The sequence below is a fragment of the Myodes glareolus genome, chromosome 8 (assembly GCF_982192425.1).
Source record: "Myodes glareolus chromosome 8, mMyoGla1.1, whole genome shotgun sequence".
Classification (NCBI taxonomy): Eukaryota; Metazoa; Chordata; class Mammalia; order Rodentia; family Cricetidae; genus Myodes; species Myodes glareolus.
This window is the reverse complement of record NC_142033.1, coordinates 92,167,050-92,186,418: the sequence shown is the minus strand read 5'-3', so window position 1 is coordinate 92,186,418 and position 19,369 is coordinate 92,167,050. Positions and strand designations below refer to the sequence as shown.

Below are 19,369 nucleotides of genomic sequence, written 5' to 3'. Positions count from 1 at the left end.
GCCAGAGCTACACAAAAAAACCATCTCAAAAAACCAAAATAGGAGCTGGAGAGATGGCTTAGAGGTTGGGAGCACTGGTTGTCCTTCCAAAGGTCCTTAGTTCAATTCCCAGCAATCACATGGTGGCTCACAACCATCTATAATGAGATCTGGTGCCCTTTTCTGACATGCAGGCAAACACTGTATACATAATAAATAATTCTTTAAAAACAATGGCATAGTCTGTATTTACCAGCATCCCCAAGTTTATGTGCCACATATGTGCCTGGTGCCTAAGGTTAAGAGAGAGAGCATTAGATTTCCTAGAACTGGAGTCATCTATGTTTGTGAGCCACCATACACGAGTTGGTCCTGGGAACTGAACATACATCCTCTGGAAGAGCAAGCACTTGTTCTTATCCCGAGCGACCTTCCCCAGCTTCCTACAAAGTATTCATTAGATTTAATATAAGGTCATGGAGCAGGGAACTGTAACTGAAGCCTCATTGCAGTAGGTTGTACAGTAATAGATTATTTTGACCTGAGGGTTTGGCTTCATTTGAAATTGCCAGCTAAGGATGTAGAGAGCACTGGGACCCATCACTAGCACCAAATAAAGCCAAAATTTCAGACCTGCCTATCAGTGCAAAATCACCCTTTATCCACTCTATAAGGCGCTGAGAACAGATGGAGCTAAAGAGATACTATCTCGAACAAGAAAACTCCGTTAACTTGACATGTAGCCCACTTTTCAAATTATAATCTTGTGAAATTATTAATCTCATTGAAATAACATCATATGCTCCTGTCAAAACATGCCTCACAGGACTGGATGGCCACTCTTACAGGGGACCCCGGTTCAGTTCCCAGCAGCAACATAGCGCTCCAACACCTGTCTGTACAATCTGTACTACTCAAGAAGCAGAGTTCTAGGACTTGAAGGTCAGCCAGGTCTGTAAAGAGAGCTTTCTACCGTGGTTTTCCACAAATTCAAGCTAAAACTGCATTCCTAGAACCTTTATTTGCATGGATAGGGGGAAATTAGAATTGGGCTGATAAAGTACCTCAGTTTAAGGAGCCTAGTGCTGGCATGACAGGGTGTGTGACACCATGCCTGTGACTGCCAAAGCCTGCTACTTGCCTTCTGAATTAAATGTCCCTCCTTCACGCCTCACACATGGTGTATACTAGCTTATCATTAGGTTCTTAAGGTATTTGGCTAGAACTAGAGCAGTGACTTAACTGCTAAATCCTAAGTGTTGAATTTAGTAATGCTTACCACCATTTTCCTGAACTTACTTCCCTCGAGGAGAACTAGAACTCAATACTGTTGTGCTGAGTACAAGATCAGGCTACAGCTACAGGACCAGTTCACCGTTGGTACAGGCACGGAGGTTATAATTGTCTTCTAAAACATTTGAGTGTATGTGCATGCATGTGGGCAACTTAAGGCACTCCTTAGAAATCAAGTGACACAAATTGTTTGAGTTGGTACCAGTAGCTTTGGGCACCTTGCTTGTTGCTTTGTTTTTGTGACAGTCTCTATATTATGTAGCCCTGCTTGTCCTGGATGTTGCTTTGCATACCAGGCTACCCTCCAGCTCAGAAATCCACCTGCCTCTCTGCCTGAGTGCTGGGATTAAAGACATGCACCACCACCACACAAAGCTATCAATCTTATTTGTAAGACAAGAACAAAATTTCAGATGAAAACTATTACAGTTTTTAAATTACCTTCAGTAATATAAGAATAATTTTAAGCCAGTGAAGGGAAAAATAAATGTAAACCAAGTTTATTTTGCGTTTTAAGTAGTGTTCTTAAAGCACTACAGCTTGGTAAACAATGTAAATTAGTATAAGTCATCTCAAAAGCCAGAGGTTTGTTTTCTTTCTTGTTTTGTTGTTTTTTTAATGAGTTGTTAAAAAGATGCAGCCTATTCTAACAGGATAAATATTTTTAACCATTTCACTTCGAGTTAATGAAGGCTCACAAATGAGCAACACTCCTCATTGAGGAAAACAAAAAGCTGTTGTCGACAAGCGACAGCACACACACACAAAAACAAAAAGAACTGTGTAAAAATAACTAACTGTTCCCATATTTTAAAGTTGCTTTACAATGGGATGATATGCACATGATCTTGCTGCAAACTCGACACACAGACTTTAATACATTTAAGTCTAGAGACAAACAATTCAGCTCGAGGTGCCAACTCCAGACAATGCAGCTCTACAACCCTCTTAACGCAATTGGTTTTACTCATTACTTTTCTTCTAGACCGAAATACAGGCTAGAAAGAAAATGCTCCCTAATTAAAATTGGTATTGTTTACAAGAAAAGAATTTTATAATTAATTTTGCATTAGAATTTACAAGTATATGTTCAAATCTAATTTACTTCCTCCCCCCCCCAGCCTTGCCACAAAATAGGCATGAAGTCAAAGTTTTTTAAAAATGCCTTAATTTTCAAACTTCATGCAAACTAAAGATGACTAAACAGAAGCTTAAACAATGGAAGGGTATTTCACAGAAAATTTCTTATACAAAAAACACATAAGAAAAAGGGCCACTAGGTGACATTTTAATTTACAAATTGGCATCATTTTGGTCGACAAATAATCCATATGCTGTTTTCTTCTGTGAACATATGTTGCAGAGAGAAAAAAACCGAGCATGACTTCAGATTTTAATCACACATTTCTTCTGGAATCTCATGTGGATTAAGAATCCCAGGTACAGACATTTGAAGTTTATGCTTCTCCTCTTGAGCCTGTCGAAGTGCTGTTTCTCTTTCTTCCAAAAATAGATCAGAGGTATCTTCACCTGCAAACTCCTGTGAACACAAGTCAAACATAATAAAACTTCAAGTTGCTGCCAGATCAGGGGTGGGGAGGAGCCGTTTGCAGACATGCATGTAATCATTTTGAAATTTTCAATAGAAATGTAAATTATTGCCAGGTAATGGTGCTGCACTCCTATAATCCCAGCACTAAAGAATCCTGTGAGTTAGAGACCAGCCTGGTCTATACAGTGAGTTCCAGACAGCCAGGAACTGTTTCAGTTCCAGGTTGGATGGTGATGGAGATAGTGGTGGAATGTAGCTTGCCTGGATGTATACAAAATATAATCTAAATATTTAATCACGGGGCTGGAGAGATGGCTCAGCATTAAGAGCACTGGCTGCTCTTCTAGAGCACCCAGGTTCAATACCCACACCCACATGGGAGCTCACAACTGTCTAACAAGTTCCGGGGATCTGACACCCTTACAGACAGACATGTAGGCTAAACATCAATGTACATCAATTAAAATCAAGTTCAGATGCATGAACAAGACAAGTGGATCCTCAACTACATAGGAACCCTGTCACAAAAGGCCAAAATTAAAACCTCAATTTAGCCGGTCGGTCAGTGGTGGCACACACCTTTAATCCCAGCACTCAGGAAACAGAGGCAGGTGGATCTCTGTGAGTTCGAAGCCAGCCTGGTCTAAAAGAGCGGTACAGAGAAGCCTTGTCTCGAAAAACCAAAAACCTTAACTTAATAAAAACATACCTTTATCTGGACTAAGAAATCCCTTAGATGTTCCTTGAATGCAGGGATATCCTGATTTAAGCTGAAAAGTCCTGTTACAAAGAGCTTCACTTGAGCACTACAAATCAAAACAAAATAACCATTTTTTAAAAACTGGACATTTAAAGCACTGTTTTTAGGACTATTTGCTTATCACCAGCACATCTGCCAAATTCAAAACTTGGGAAGATTTAATACAGAACTCGAGGGAAGAGTTTAGGTGCTTGCAGCACCTGGCAATCTAGGACCCATTACTGGAAGCCATATAGTAGAGGAAAAGAACACACTCCCGTGTATCCTGACCTATACATGTACAAAGTGCACACACCCATATGCATGCACACACAGAACTAAGATTAAAAACAAACCCAAGCACCCTTCCCAACTGCCTGTAACTCCAGCTCCAGGAAGATGGATTTCTCTGGTCTTAACACAAACCCCTCCCCCCATATAGTAATAACAGTAATAAAAGTATTTACTCTTGTAGATGAGGGAATGCAGACTTAAGGAGATTAGCCACATATTCCTGAATAAACACTTGGTTGTTAACTGGATTTCCAGGATTTAGTGGTGTACTTATTTTTCCTTCTTCAACCAAATTAAACATATATGCAAGAATTGACGCATGCATTGTTAAACCTGTTGAAAAGAAGAAACTTATTAATTCAAAGATGAAGCTTAAACACCAGGACACTTTGTAGCTTCATGGGTCTCATTCTTACCTGCAGTATGTGAGGTGTCTGTCACAACAGAAAAGATATGCTGAAGAATATCACAAAAATAAGTTTGATAAAAACTCTGCGCTGCAGCTTCTTCTTGTGCAACATTTTGTAAAAGTGTAAAAAGTATCTGTAGGCCTAAAGTTAATAGAACATAGTTACAGACTGATAGATCGCTTTAAAATGACTATGGATATTTTTTAACTTTAAAATAAATAAAGAGAGAGAGAGAGACTGATTTATGTGAGGGGGTTCTGGTGCTGAGATCTATTTAATCTCTGATCCTCATGTCTCTTGATTTCTGAGCCCCAGAAACCAATACTATAGCTTACTTGACTAAAGCCTATTCTCCTTTATTATGGATAACAAATATATAGTGACATATATTCTAAATGTGGTCCCTCACAAAGTAGCTAATGGCTAATTAATGCTAATGTTGACTCGTGGCAATTCCTTTCTTGACTGAAGGTTTGGCTACCACCACAGTTTACAAATTAATGTCACTTCCTAATTACTTCTTAATTTCACCCCAGCTTCCCAACAGGGTTTTCTCTTTGTAGACAAGGCTGGTCTAAAACTCAGAGAGCCTCCTGCCTCTATCTCCCGAGTGCTAATATTAAAGGTGTGCACCATCATGCCCTGCTGAGTTTCACACATCCCCCTGCAAATTTTTTGCATCTACTTTTATTTTGTGTATTATCCTTGGATTAGTAATAGAACTTACAAACTCCAAAATATGCCACAAGCAAAAAACAAAACAAAATAAATAATTTTATGCTTGGTTGTATCAACACAAAGAACCATATCAAAGAGTCTCAGTATCAGAACGGTCTCTGAGAACCAATGTTCACACACGTATAATAATAAATTAACCTGAGGGGGAAAAAAAAGAAATTTATGCCCTAGTAATACTGAAACTATTCTACTGAACCAACTTGTCCATGTTGGGTTTCATGGTTTAAGTCTAAGATGACCAACCAACCAGGTCTCTTCCTAAATAATTAACCTAAATAAGATAAAACAGCCATGGAACTGCTTCTCTTAAGCGATGTTCACCAAACTGCAATTTTAGGCCACTTTAGCTTTACAAACACAACTTATTCTAAGGCACACAAAGAGCAAAAAAAAAAAAACAAAAAAACTTGCACCTATACAACTACTCATAAGTATCCAGACAGTAGGACAATCGCCAACAACAGAGGGGACGGATATAGGCTCCCAGAGAAGGCCTGCCACAGTAGCAACAGAATGTCAAGAAACTAGCTGGTCCTCTTGCTTGGAGAGTACACTGATAAACAGTAAAGGATCCTGCACACTCAACCTCTGGGCCATTCTCCAGGCCTCAGATTCCGTCTTAATCAGGGTGGAAGGTGAGGACTTGCACATGCAAGCTATGACACACACACCTGCATTCACAGGCACAGAAATGAGGAGGGGGTGGAGCCATGACATACACACACCCACATTCATGGGCACAGGAATAAGGTGGGGTGGAGAATTAAGCAAAAACAAAACAAACCACCATAAAAAAGAAAGTAAAAAGTTAATGCAGGAAATAGTGGCACATGCCTTTAATCCTGACACTCAGGACAGCCAGGCCTGTTACACAGAGAAACTCTACTAGAAAAAAAAAACAAAAAGAGAGCAAGAAAAAACAACAATCATAATCAGAAGCTAGTTTTTTTTATGAAATAGCCACTAAAATCTAATTAATGGACACAGAGCATACACAAAATGCATGAGCTCTATAAAGGACGACAATACATGGCCCAGATTTTCATAATGATGCTAGAATGGTTAGATTTAAAAGCAATAAATTTTTATTCCTTAAATTTATTCAATATTTTAGAAACTTCATTAACCTCTGATAACTGAAACCTCAGAAATTAAAGAAAGAGGAATTGAGTGGAACTTTGTATATATTTCTGGTTCATGAGGCAAATGAGTTAAACTACTTTTTTCTATGTATTTACCTGTATCTGCAACATTCCTCATAGTATGTTTAAAAGCCCAAATAATAGAATCCAAAACAAGCTTAAACTGTGCGGGTGGGATAGCTAGGAATGCTGGGAAGCAATGTGAATTGACAGCCTGAAGTAATAAGAAAAAGTTTGTTCTGTGTTCTGGATATTCTTCAAAATCCTAAAAGAAATGAGAACAAAATAACATATCAAGGGAGGGAAATAGCAAGCCTGTATTTGCACACACATTCAGAGTTACCAATGGGTTCTGTAAGATATATTTGCCCCCAAAGGCAAACCCCATGTTGTAGGATAATCATTTTGAAAAGTGTATCTCTGCCAAAGGTGCCTTCTGATTGGCTTAATAAAGAGCAAAATGGCCAATCGCTAGGAAGGCAGGAGAGAATTGGTAGAACTTCCAGGGAGAGAGAGTTCTCTGCGAAAAAGAGACACAGAAAGACACAGAAAAAGTTGAACATACTGGACAGGAAAGGTTAACTGAACCACATGGATTAATACAGATTAATAAAGACAGGTTAACTGGGGAAAAGCCTAAGCTAAGGCAGGCTTTCCGAACTAAGTCTCCAACGTGATTCATTTTCAGGCTGGCGGCCCCAAATTTTAGGATTCCTGTTTTAAAGGTTTAAATATCATGCTCTGCAAATAATTAAACTAGGAAACATAGCCAGGTTGGGTGGTGAACGACTATCATCTCAGGACTCAGAAGTCTGGGGAAGGTGTACGGCTCCAAGACTGAGGCCAGAGGGTGCTTTTCAACAAAATGCTATTGTCCCAATAGGCCCCCCTAAAGACCCTAGTCTATGTGTTACAATCCACAGAGAAGAAAAGGTTTTTAAAACTTCATCACTAAATTACATCCTGCTACACCTTGACACCAATGAAATAAACTAACAGAGTATCTGATAGCCCCTAATTTTTAAACTCTACACCATACTGAGCTTCAGCCTAGCTTTAATGAATATCCAACCCATCCACTTTTTTAAAGCCAAGGTCTCACTGTGTAGACCAAGCTGGCCTTGAATTTACAAAGATCAAAATCCACCCATCTCTGTCTCGTGAACACTGGATAATTAAAGTATTTTTCCATGACCAGTCTTAATTTATTGTTTGATGTCAAGATTTTGTTATTAAGATGACAATTATTCCTTATACTATGATACGACTTAATTCTAAGGCCTTAAAATTTTTCTAAAAATTTCTATATTTTAAAGAACAGACTATAAAACTTTCCATTATGTAATAAAACACAAACCACTTACCTTATTTATCATATTCAATGTGCACTCAAAAACTGCATCAAATATTTGAGGTATTTCAGCTGTTATGTGTCCGCCTAATTTGTTGACAATAATGGCCATAGTACTAAGCACTTCTGGTTCTCTAGCAGCTGGGACATTTCTCTGGTAATCAATGAGAACTGCATCCAACAAAGGAGGAACAAAGTTCTCAGCTACCTGTTGGGAGGGGAAAAAAGTCCTTACTTTTAAGCTACGGGTCACTCCCGTCTCTAAGACTCAGATTATGTGCTGAGATACTGTGCTGAAGCATTTTAGCAACCAGTAAAGTTAAAATAAATAGTAATATAACTGAACATGAGATAATTTGAATATATTCTTGAATCTTGTCATATAGCCAGGTTGGCACTCATCCTGCCACAGGTTACCAGAGCCACAAAACCAAACAGGTGTATGATAACATACCAGCTTCATACATATTCAGTAAGTCAGAATCTTAAAGCCCACTATACAGTATATCAAGAAATTTGGTTTATAGTATTTTGGTTCTAGCTAATTTAGAACTATGACTTACTGAACATATATGTATTGTTCATGTAATTTTATGTCGGAAGTAAAGGCATTTTCTTATTTTGACCACCAAATCTCAAGATCAAAGATGGGGGTTGCTGAGATGACTCAAACCTTAACTTACAAGGTCAAAGTCATGATAGTCCTACCCCCTTAGGAACCATATGCCTGGATTTCAATGTGACCCAAATCACATCAATTCCATTGACCTTGTGACCAAGTTATTTGTTTGGTTTTGAGGCAGGGTTTCTCTGTGAACCCCTGGCTGTTCAAGAACTCACTGCAGACCAGGCTGCCCCTGGCTCCCGAGTGTTGGGATTAAAGGCATGAGCAACCAACACCTGGCTACGCATTTGAGCATGTTACTAAAAGGAGAAAAACTTACCATCTGAGGATCATTGGAACGGCTCACCCAACCAGATATTAACTTTAAAGTTTCCCTTTTTACTGTCCGCATACTTCTAATCAGTGGTTGCTTTGTAACCATTTCACCTAAAAGACAATCAAAAAAAAACTAACTTGACAGACTACATCAGTGATAGGTCTACTTCAGATGTTATCATTCCATTTATTCCACTGCCATTTATGACGAAGAGTCTAAAACTAATAGAGGACAAAGTTATGAAATGGGAGATACGCAAGACTAAACAACATGGCTTTGTGTATTTTCAAAGCAGCCACTGTCAATAAACTATACTTGTAGGCAAGAATAACCCTAATAGGACAAAGAGTTGTTGAGAAATGGTCGTGGACTCTGATGCCCCAGATACTCAGGCTGACTTAAATTGAGAAATGCAGAAAGCATACTGAAGACAAGTGAAAGCAGAATGATTTACACAGCATGCTAACAACTTCCACAGAAGCCAGAATCACTTACCATTAGCCTGAATAGCTGCAGAAATATTTTCACTGAGGCACTTATATACATTGAGCATGTCTAAATAAATTCTCCCAAGCTGAATTACAAATGGATGTCCAACAGCTTTGCAGGCTCTCACATTTGTTTTTAATATGCTACCCAGTTGCTTGACTGTTTCAGGGTCTTTCAGGATATCCACATTCTGGAATTATCACAATAAAATACAATCTCACTGAAAACATCTCAAGACAAATAATGGAACTGTGTCTAATAGTCTCACCAAAAGATAGAAACAGAACAAAGATATCCTAAAGTCGGCCATGGTAGCACAGGTTTTAATTCCAGCACTTGAGAGGTATATCTTTGAGTTCTAGGACAGCTAGGGCTCTACACGTAAACTGTCTCAAACAGGCAAATACCTCCACAAAGAAAAGATATTATAATGGCTCTCTCTCTTTTTTTTTTTTTTTTTGTTCTGTGACAGGGGCTTCTGACCTCAAACTAGCTATGTTGCCAAAGGTGATCTTGAACTTCTAGTCCTGCCTCTAACTGCTAGAATTATAATTCCATGTTTGGCTTCTGTAATGTTTCAATCGTCCAAACTCACATTAAAGCATCCATGGAGTAAGGAAAATGGCTGTGTTGGCCAAGAGCTTTGTCACAAAAAACCTGGAGGTCTAAGCTCAGATCCCTAGGAGTAATAGTAAAGCTGGGCTTAGCACAAATACGTTCTCCCAGGGCTCCCACAGGGAGACATAACATCATTAAAGTCACAGGATAAACACTCTGAGATAGGTAGTAGTGATGAGACCTTGTTTCAAACAACACTGCAGGGAAGGACCAACACCAGAAGCTATCTTCTATGTCTGCAATATATGAGCATACATTTTTCAAAAGCACCAAGACTGATTATACTTTAAACTCCATTAGGACTCAAAACAAACAAACAACCCCACAAAACACTCAAAACTTACTTTGGTTGCCTGCTGAATTATACTATCCCATACTTGATTAGGAAGCAGCATGTATTTTTCTATCAAATGCTCTTGAACTGTCTGGTCTGTCTGTGCACCAATCATATATCCCACAGCTTCGTAAAATGTATGAACCTGTTTTAAAAATGCAAGCATTTTTATTTTCAGGCTTTCATGCATCATTAATAATGGAAAACACATGTAAACAGATTATAAATATATTAATATACTATTGATTAATGCCCCCCATTTTAAAATTGTTCCTGAACTTTTGATTCTGCGTGTGAGAATGGGATGGGGGCATATGAATTCAAGTGTAGGAGCCCAAGGATGTCATGAGGATGGATACAATAGCATTCAATGTGGGTGCTGGGATCCCAGTTACAATCCTCAGAAAAAGCAGACCCACTTTTCCATCCCATGGACACACTAGTTTTATACACTTTTAAGGCCCGGTGAGGTGACTCTAGTGTTAAGAGGACTGGCTATCCTCCCAGAGACTCAGGTTCTAGCACAAGTACCCACTTTATGGCTTCTGCAGAAACCAGGGAAGAGGTATACAAGACACACATACATGTAAATAAAAATTCTACACACAGCAAACAATCAGCACAGTGGCTTATATACCTGCTGAGGCTGAAGATCACAAATTATAGTATTTATGTTGTTTAAAATCTCATCAATAAATGGCATGACTTCCCCAACTTGAACTTGAACAAAATGTCTGCGACATTTTTGAGCTATTTTAATGAATGTGTCACAAGCCATGTCCTGGACTCCATCATGGGTCTCTATCAAGATAAAAACACTTATTTATTTTTTGTTCAACAAAGCAATGAAAACAAAAATTAAACACGATTCTGTATGCTGTGAATACCATTGGTTAATAAAGAAACAGGCTTGGCCAAATAGGATAGAGTAGAGCTAGGCAGGGGAAATTAAACTTAATGCAAGGAGAAAGAAGGGTGGCGTCAGGGAGAAGCCAGGGAGCCACCAGAAACAGACATGCTGAAACTTTGCTGGTAAGCCACAGCCACATGGTGATATACAGATCAATAGAGATGGGTTAAATTAAGAGTTAGCAAATAAGAAACTAATGGGCCAAGCAGTGATCTAAATAATATGGTGTGATTATTTCGGGGCTGAGCAGCCAGGAATAAACAAGCAGGCCTCCTCCAACAAATACGAGTAAAATGTGATTTACCATGCATGAATTCAAACAGCTTGTTTACTACTGTCTTCAAAAATTTCCAATGTGCTCTCAAAAACCTTGGGTATTGACCTACTATGTACATGATATTCGATGCAATAATAGCTTTATTATCTTTGCCTCTTTTCTGCTCACATAATCCTAAAAGGTCCTGTAAAATACAACAAATGTATTTATTGTTAAAGATGTTTTTATGGTTACTTTTAAAATAAGACATACTTATTTATGGTTCTATTTCATTCTGTCAGCTGCATACCTTAATAACAGTAACCAGAAACCGCTTCTCATCTTCTTCATGCATTGCACCACTAATGGAGCCTATTGCCCAACACAACGTATTCAAATTTTTCCATGACCATTCTGTACCATTAACTTGATTTTGAAGTTTTTTAGTCATTATTATTTCCGTATCTACATAATCCAGATGAGTAAGATAAACTACAAAGGAAAAAAAAAATCCAGATGTTTGACACCCAAAATTTGAATGATTTATTTTGGGGTTAAGGTGTAACAGCATACTATTAAGTATAGTTACTTAAAATTAACTGTGGAACTTTGACCAAACAGTATTTTCACAAATAAGACATAAAATTACAGAGTAAATCATTGTCATTTATTAACTCACCTAATGTTTCTCTCATATTCTTATACAAATTTATGGAATCGGTATCCTTCATGAACTCTCTTACAACTTCTCCCTGATCATTTTCTACAACCAGTACCTCCTCTGGTTTAGCCATGCGACTAACCATCAATAAACGGACCTACATATCAATAAACCAATAAAGAAACTGTTAAGACATTTGACACCCATGCCAAATATAGAATCAGTGGAAGACATTTAAAAGCATCTACTTTTTTTGTTTTGGTTTTGAGGCAGAGTCTCTTTGTAGCCCTGGCTGTCCTAGAACTTGCTCTGCAGACCAGGTTGGCCTTAAACTCAAGACACCTGCCTCTCGTTCCCCAGTGCTGGGATTAAAAGCGTGTTACCACCACCCAGCTAAAAGCATATACTCAATTAAGATGCCAGTCATGGATGGTGGCACACTCCTGTAGTTTCAGGACTCAGAAGACTGAGTGATTACTAGTTAGATGCTAGGATTGACTACCAACCCAAACTTTCAAATAAGGTATTGTCATACATGCTTATTATAATCCCAACACTTGGGAGGCTGATTTATGAGGATCAAGAAGTCAAGGCCAGCCTTGACCAGTTAAGACTGACAGAGCGACCGACCTATCAAATGTTTCAATTTTAAAAAGCTAGGTGTAGCGATGACACATGCCTTCAATTTTAGCACTGGAAAAGAAGAAAGATCAGGATTCAAGAAGATCTTGTCTCCAAAAGAATGAAAACTTCTAAAAATTAAAACATAACTTGAACGTTAACTTTGTAACCCTGCATTTCAGAATCAACCTTTGGCCTATAGATTTCATGTACCTCACTGACTGAATAGATAGGGGAGTCAGTGAAGGTCCCCTCTAATAAAACCTCTCCGTCTCATGCCTACTTCCAATCCCTACTAGCCATCAGCATTATAGTAAGAAACAGCACTCACCAACCCTTTGATCATTACCTTCGATAACACAGTCAAGTACAGTTGTCTTCTAGGAGGAATATCAAAATGCTGACTTCCAGATAACAATGGAGAAGCAGACGTAGAAAATGGACTCTCTCTGTAGAGCTCAGCTGCCAAATGATTCCAGTACTCAAGACAAATTTTAAAAATTTCAGTTTCTTCCACTTCAGATACCAACAACATGTAATGAAGGGCCTACACATTAAAACCAACAAAATTAAAATATTACCACCAAATCTCCAAGTTGGTTCCCAGCACCTAAATCAGGATTAAAAATTATTAGTTTGAAATACATCTGGATCCTCATGCCTTGAACAGAGAGCTCTGTAAACAAATGTTTCCAGTATAAAAATCAAGTCTGTTTGAACAGACCTTTAAAACTGGAAAGCATGGCCTACAGCTTTAGTCCCAGCATTCAGGAATTACATGTCATCCTCAAATCATCAGTTTGAGGTGAGTCAAAAACCCCCACAACATAAATGGGCCCTTTGGTGGCAGATACAAGATTCTCACAAGTTTGAGGATGGCTTGGTATAAACAAGTTTAGTGCAAACCAGGACTAGAGAACATGATCTTAAAACACTGATACAGAATTTGATGGGGAGACAAAAATGTTTGGAAACCAAAATTGCTGTTGGTTATACCATTCAGATACATATCTGAACAATAAAACTATTTCCTGGGCTGGTGTGGAACTCTGATGTTGAACTGCTGGGAATCCTCACTCCCCAGCTTCCCAGGTGCTGAGATTATAGCACAAGCACGTTTAAAAACTAGGTTTCTTCAGGCTGTCCCAATATATTTATATCATGTGGTCCTGTGTGAGTTCATATGTACAACACTGTAATGTATGGCTTTTCTATCTGTTCTGGGATCTTAACAGTTCTCCAATTTAAAAGTAAAAGAATTTGTCAGGCATAGTCCAAGGATTTGAGAAGCAGAGACAGGTTGATCACTGTGCGTTCAAGACCAGCCTGGTCAATCACAACAACAGAGTGAGACCCAAAAACCAAAAATGGAAATCTGTTTTGAAAACAAAGTATGCTCATGCGTATAACCTCAGAATCGTAAAGTTAAAGAAGCAGACTCACCACAAGTTCAACACCAGAATGCCCCACAGAGTTTCACATTAACTTAGGAAATAGTATGAGACACTGTCTCCAAAACACAAAATAGCGGCTGGGCATGCCTAATTTAATCCCAACATCAGGGATGCAGAGGAATCTCTCTGAGTATGACTTCAAGGACAGTCAGGGCAAAATATAGGCACTTTGCCTCAAAACAAAACAAAAGTCACAGGTGGAAAGCAAACAAGACGTCTTAATGTCCACATACAGAACAGCACATATTTAAGAACTCTTCTTTTTTCCTTTTCAGAGAAAAATGTCAGGAACCAAACCTACCTCCATGAGTGCTTCCCTGAGATTCAGTCTTTTCTCTAAAAGTTGACCATGTTCCTTTAGAAAGGTGCAGAGAAATAAACTGAGATTCTGAATAAAGTTCTGTTCATCATCTTTTCCATTTGAATACGCAAGTCGAATATTAGTATTTAAAGGAAGCATCTGGAAGTTGAAAACCATATCAATCAACGTTACAAAACCAACAAAACAGTCTGAACTCTAACATGACACCCAGTTGCTAACACCAACATACAAAGAACAGCTATTAACTGCCTCCTATATTCTTTGAATTTTGCTATCAGATTATTCAAGACATGGAAAAATATAATGGTGCACTCAAATGGCAAACAGTAATAATATAGCATGTTTATCTGCCTAGACAATCAAACTTTGTCTTCAAACAATTCCTTCACACCTGTACCAACAGACCTCAGTCTAAAAAAGAGGTTGGCAATGTTAAATTAGACAGAGGAGGGAGAGGTTCGTTTTAGGAGGTTCCCAATTACCCCACTGTGTGATCAAGTCTTCACATCATCCAATCTTCAAATTTCTAGAACTGTATTATCATGGAACCCATAAAACCTTAATATTACCAGAAAGAAAATTTAAAAAAAAAAACCACTTCTACCTAAGATTTTATATAATATACATATAAGCACACTATAACTAATACCTAAGATTGTATATAATATACATATAAGCACACTATAACTAATACCATTTTTATTGCTTATTTGGCAATACTACTGATCATTGGTTACTGAATGTAACCATTTCTAGTGCATTAAAATAATCCCATTTTCAAGGCAGTGGTATATCAATCACCTGCTTTAGCTGCATCATTGTAAGTGTAAACAGAGTTTCAAACTGTTCCTCATATTGGCTTACACTCACACCAGCAATCTCTGTGAGGCACTTCAACGACACATTTCGAAACATTGGGACATTCAGGAACTATTTTATTAAAAGAGAAAACAAAATTAATCTCAAGAAACATTTTATTTTAAAAATGACAAAGGAGTATGGGGGCTAGAGAGTTGGTTGTGGTTAAAAGTTTTTGGTGTTCTTGTAGAGGACCCTGGTTCTTCCTATTCCCAACAACACCCAATGGCAGCTCACAAGTAGCTACTCCAAGGGGATTCAAACCCTCTGAAGTCTGCCTTCTGACATCCAAGAGCACCAGACACTCATGTGATACACACACGTGGTACGCACACATGGATGCAGTAAACACAGCCCCCATACACAAAAGCAAATAAAATTTACAAATAAAGGAGACTTACAAGTATAAACAAGTTTACAGTTTAAAAACAGTGAATAACAGATTTTTATTTTTCCATATACATTTTGAAGAAACACCATATACTCAAAGCACATATGCTTGGGTCTTTTGAAATGGGATCTTAGGAGACAAAAGCCGCTATAAAGCTGAGAAAAACCTCAAACTTCTGACCTCTCTGCTTGCAACACAGGTGTGTAAGAAGGGATGCTGGGGGTTAAACCTCAGGCTTGCACATGCAAAGCAAACAGTGAGCTACATTTCCATGACATCTGAAGTAACAATAATAATAAAAAAAAACTTATTTGGTAACTTTCCTGAAATCATTACTATTTGTTTGATTGGCTTGAGACCCTGTCTTAATAATAAACCAGTAACATCAAAACCAGACTCTGACGAGAATAAACAATGGCTGAAAAATAGTCAATGCCACTTTACACATCAGCTATATTGAATTTAAGGCAAACTTAAGCCATGATAGCTTTACCATTCTTCACAACCCTGAAATAAGGTCTTTAGGATATAATTAACAGAACTGAGATTAATATATTATGAAGAAATTTAGTTATATATTCTGTATATCCTTGGTGGTTGATTTGGAAAATATTAATAGCTGACCTACAATGTTCATGTATTAGCAATTTATCTTTACTAAGGTTCAATAAACACCTCTGTAACATTCAAGACAATACAACACACAATGCACCGGCAACTACTCTGGATAATCCTTCTGTACATTACGAGAATACATGTCGCGAGATTGGTTTAATAAAAAAGCTGACAAGCCAGTAGTTGAACAGGAGAATGGCAAAGTCAAGAGACCCCAGCCAGCCACCAAGTAAGCAGAACCATGTAGAAAATGAGGTAACAAGTCTTGAGCCACATGGCAAAGCATAGATAAGAAATACAAGTTAATTTAAAATATAAGTTAATTAGTACAAACCTGAGCTATCGGCAGATTATTTATACTTTAAATTAAGTCTCTGAGTCAGTTATTCAGGAGCAGGGAGTTGGGACAGAAAAATGTCACCTACACATAACAGTAATTATCTATGAATGAGTAACAATAGGAAGTGCATGGCATTCTAATTTTTCAGGCAAAATAGATTTTCATGGTCTCAGTATTGAAGCACTTGCCATTATGCCATTACATCTAATCTGGGGGCAGCCAATTGCACACAAATTGGAATCATTTGATCTCTTCACTGTAACTCAAGTAAAAGTAATATACCACTAGAGATAAACCCAACATAGCATTATTGTTGGTTTTTGACAACACCAAGGAGCCAAGCTTTTCCCCAATGAACTATAACTTCCCAAGTCCTACAGTCCTGGGTTAAGAGGGTCCAAATGGATTGTGTGCTGGTATTAAGGCTTTCAATTTGCAGCCCAATGTGGCAACTCCTTTAATCTCAGCACTCCAGACACAGGAGGACCTATATGAATTCAAGGCCAAACTTTAAGCTCCAGCTGTCACACAGAGAAACCCTGTCTCGGAACCCCCGAAAAAAAGCTTTCACACAAATCTTAAACTACTGCATTCATACCTGATTCTTGAATCAAAATGACCTAGCTAGCTGTGGTTTCTTAGACACACTCCTAGGTAGTAATTTAGATCACCCCTCAACCTTGAAATCCTTGTACCTGGGGCTGCTGAGATGGTTCAGCAAGTAAAGAAGCACCTGATGCTCAATCTCCTAAACCCTTATGGCAGAGGGCATCAACTCTCCAACAAATTGTCCTTTGACCTCCACACATATCCATCCCCAAATACATTTACACAAAACTAACAAAGAGATGTACTATACCACTATGTCTAAATTTAAAAACAAAAAAACATGACTTAAAGAATCATTTCAAACAATTACAAAAAAAAAAAAATCTTGACAGCAGTGTCAGCGAACAAAAACTCTTTGTGCCTATCCAGAGACAAAACTGAAGTGTACTGGCTTTACCTTGTAAATTAATGTGCTGATTAACTTGGTCTCAAAGATGTATCCCAGTGGAATCCAGTTCAGAAATCTTAGCAGTGTTTCTAAGGTTGCATGTACAAGGGGAGCATTTTGGGAATTTTCCTGCAAAGACAAGCACATCATCAATATACTTTACTCTCACTCTAGTTCAGAAAGAAGAAAACTGAAACCACTTACCATCACAAACTGACAGAGTTGAAATATTTGTGAGAACTCATTGCACATGCTAAGGAGGAAAAAAAAAGATTTAGAAAAGAGGAAAAACAAATCCTGGTTTCAAACAGAGCTGCTGGAGAGCGGCAGGGAGGACACTTGACATCTCCTGTGCACACACTCCCAAGTAATTTAGAACTTGATAACCACACTCAAACACTTTTATACATAGAGCTCCATATAGCACCAGATAATTTAAAACATAATTACTTGCCTGTCTTTTAAATGCTTTGCTTTCACTTGGGTTATCTGTCCACTAGAGAAATCAAACACTTCTTCACTCAGGAGTTTAAGAATCACCATGTTGTTCTGACACAGGCTTTCACTGGTCCGACTCGCTCCAACAATGTCACTGATAAAAGTTGGCCAGTGCTTAGGCCACTCTTGCTTAAGTATCTAAAATTAAAGATGAAATGTCCATTTCACTTCATTTGACAAAGACAAAACAATTTCAAAGCCAGAGTAAATATTACTCACTTTACCGTTTTTATTAAGGCGGAAATATGTCATTCTCAATACCACACATAAATACAAAAAATGGTGCTCCAATACTCACAGACCCACTCAGTGACCCTGATGGTTAAATATGGCTCTAGTATGTATGAATATTAATATTTCCCTAGTAGAACATCTGAAATCTAATTATATGATAAACGGTAACGTTAAGTAGACAGATTAGGGGCTAACGAGAATGTTCATCTAGTATATGGGCCCCTGGAATCAATCCCTGCTACTCTAAAACAAAAGAAATTTTCTATTGAATATAATCTAGTCCTTATCTAAAATTCGCTAATGCAGTGAAGTTGAATTGGGGCTACAAATTAAATTGATACCACTGAGCCCTTGTTCTGGAATTACAGTAGGGTGTGGACATTTTACAGGTCTGAATTGGACAGCACAAGTAGGGAATGAATTTTCTACTAAATTCCTAATGAAATACATTAAAATTCTGAAGTCTGAATACTGTCATAGCCAAGAATATTCCAAACATTCTACACATGAATGACCTGTTGGGGGTCAGTAAAGAAATCAGGTCGATACTGTATCTAACTAGGAGACCTAATTCCAGGTAAGGATATATAAACTGGAACTGGACCAGCCACATGGAAGGGGAAAACACAGCATCAAGCAAATAGAGCCAGTTTACACTAAAGCCATATAACTGAAGTCAAAATAATTGTTGATTCTTACCACCACAGGCTCATTATCAGATGTTAACTAAAGAACTGAGCTCAGGTTGGGTGTGGTGGCACACGCCTTTAATCCCAGTACTTGGAAAGCAGAGGCAGGCAGATCTCCGCGTTTGAGGTCAGCCTGGTCTAGAAGTCAAGTTCCAGGACAGCTAAAACTGTTAAAAGGAAACCTTGTCTCAGGGGAGGCTCAGTTCCCAGAGCCCATGGCAATCACAACCACCTGTAATTCCAGGTCCAGGCATTTCAAATGCCACTGGCCACTGTGGGACCCTTCATTCGCATGCACATACCCACTGAAGACACACACATACACATACACCTACACATAGTTAAAAATACAAATATTTTTATAAAGATATCTAGGGATAGGGGAAGTTTGAAATGATAAAGTGTTAACAATCATTTAATTTTTCCTGAGGAAGATGGTTATTATAAAGCTTACCTGAACAAGAATCATATTTAACTTCCCAATGTACACCTTTTCTTTCTAGGAAAGAAGAAAAGAGGTCAGGTTAAACAAGTGTCTAGAATATACAGCACAAACATAAGGAAAAGAGATAATTATAGGTCTACTATAAATAAGTATGTTTTTATGACTATTAAGAATAGACTAACATTTAAGTGTTTCTTT

General features: G+C 38.1%; 1 protein-coding gene across 2 annotated transcripts in view; it reads right to left on the bottom strand.

Annotated features, from left to right (window-relative positions):
• Positions 1-1,756: 1,756 nt before the first annotated feature.
• Xpo1 (exportin 1) overlaps positions 1,757-19,369 on the bottom strand; it is a 40,431-nt gene continuing 22,818 nt past the window's right edge. For both annotated transcript variants that reach the window (XM_048435540.3, XM_048435541.3), the window contains 20 exons: positions 19,181-19,225; positions 17,760-17,941; positions 17,510-17,558; positions 17,315-17,434; positions 14,906-15,034; positions 14,084-14,242; positions 12,678-12,875; positions 11,726-11,864; positions 11,357-11,538; positions 11,095-11,251; positions 10,518-10,681; positions 9,891-10,025; positions 8,935-9,118; positions 8,443-8,549; positions 7,512-7,706; positions 6,244-6,412; positions 4,274-4,408; positions 4,031-4,190; positions 3,534-3,630; positions 1,757-2,812 (listed from right to left, as the gene is read on the bottom strand). In XM_048435540.3, the coding sequence (XP_048291497.1) occupies positions 2,666-2,812; positions 3,534-3,630; positions 4,031-4,190; positions 4,274-4,408; positions 6,244-6,412; positions 7,512-7,706; positions 8,443-8,549; positions 8,935-9,118; positions 9,891-10,025; positions 10,518-10,681; positions 11,095-11,251; positions 11,357-11,538; positions 11,726-11,864; positions 12,678-12,875; positions 14,084-14,242; positions 14,906-15,034; positions 17,315-17,434; positions 17,510-17,558; positions 17,760-17,941; positions 19,181-19,225 (2,853 nt within the window). In that variant the 3' untranslated portion in view covers positions 1,757-2,665. The remainder of the gene's footprint in view (positions 2,813-3,533; positions 3,631-4,030; positions 4,191-4,273; positions 4,409-6,243; positions 6,413-7,511; positions 7,707-8,442; positions 8,550-8,934; positions 9,119-9,890; positions 10,026-10,517; positions 10,682-11,094; positions 11,252-11,356; positions 11,539-11,725; positions 11,865-12,677; positions 12,876-14,083; positions 14,243-14,905; positions 15,035-17,314; positions 17,435-17,509; positions 17,559-17,759; positions 17,942-19,180; positions 19,226-19,369) is intronic.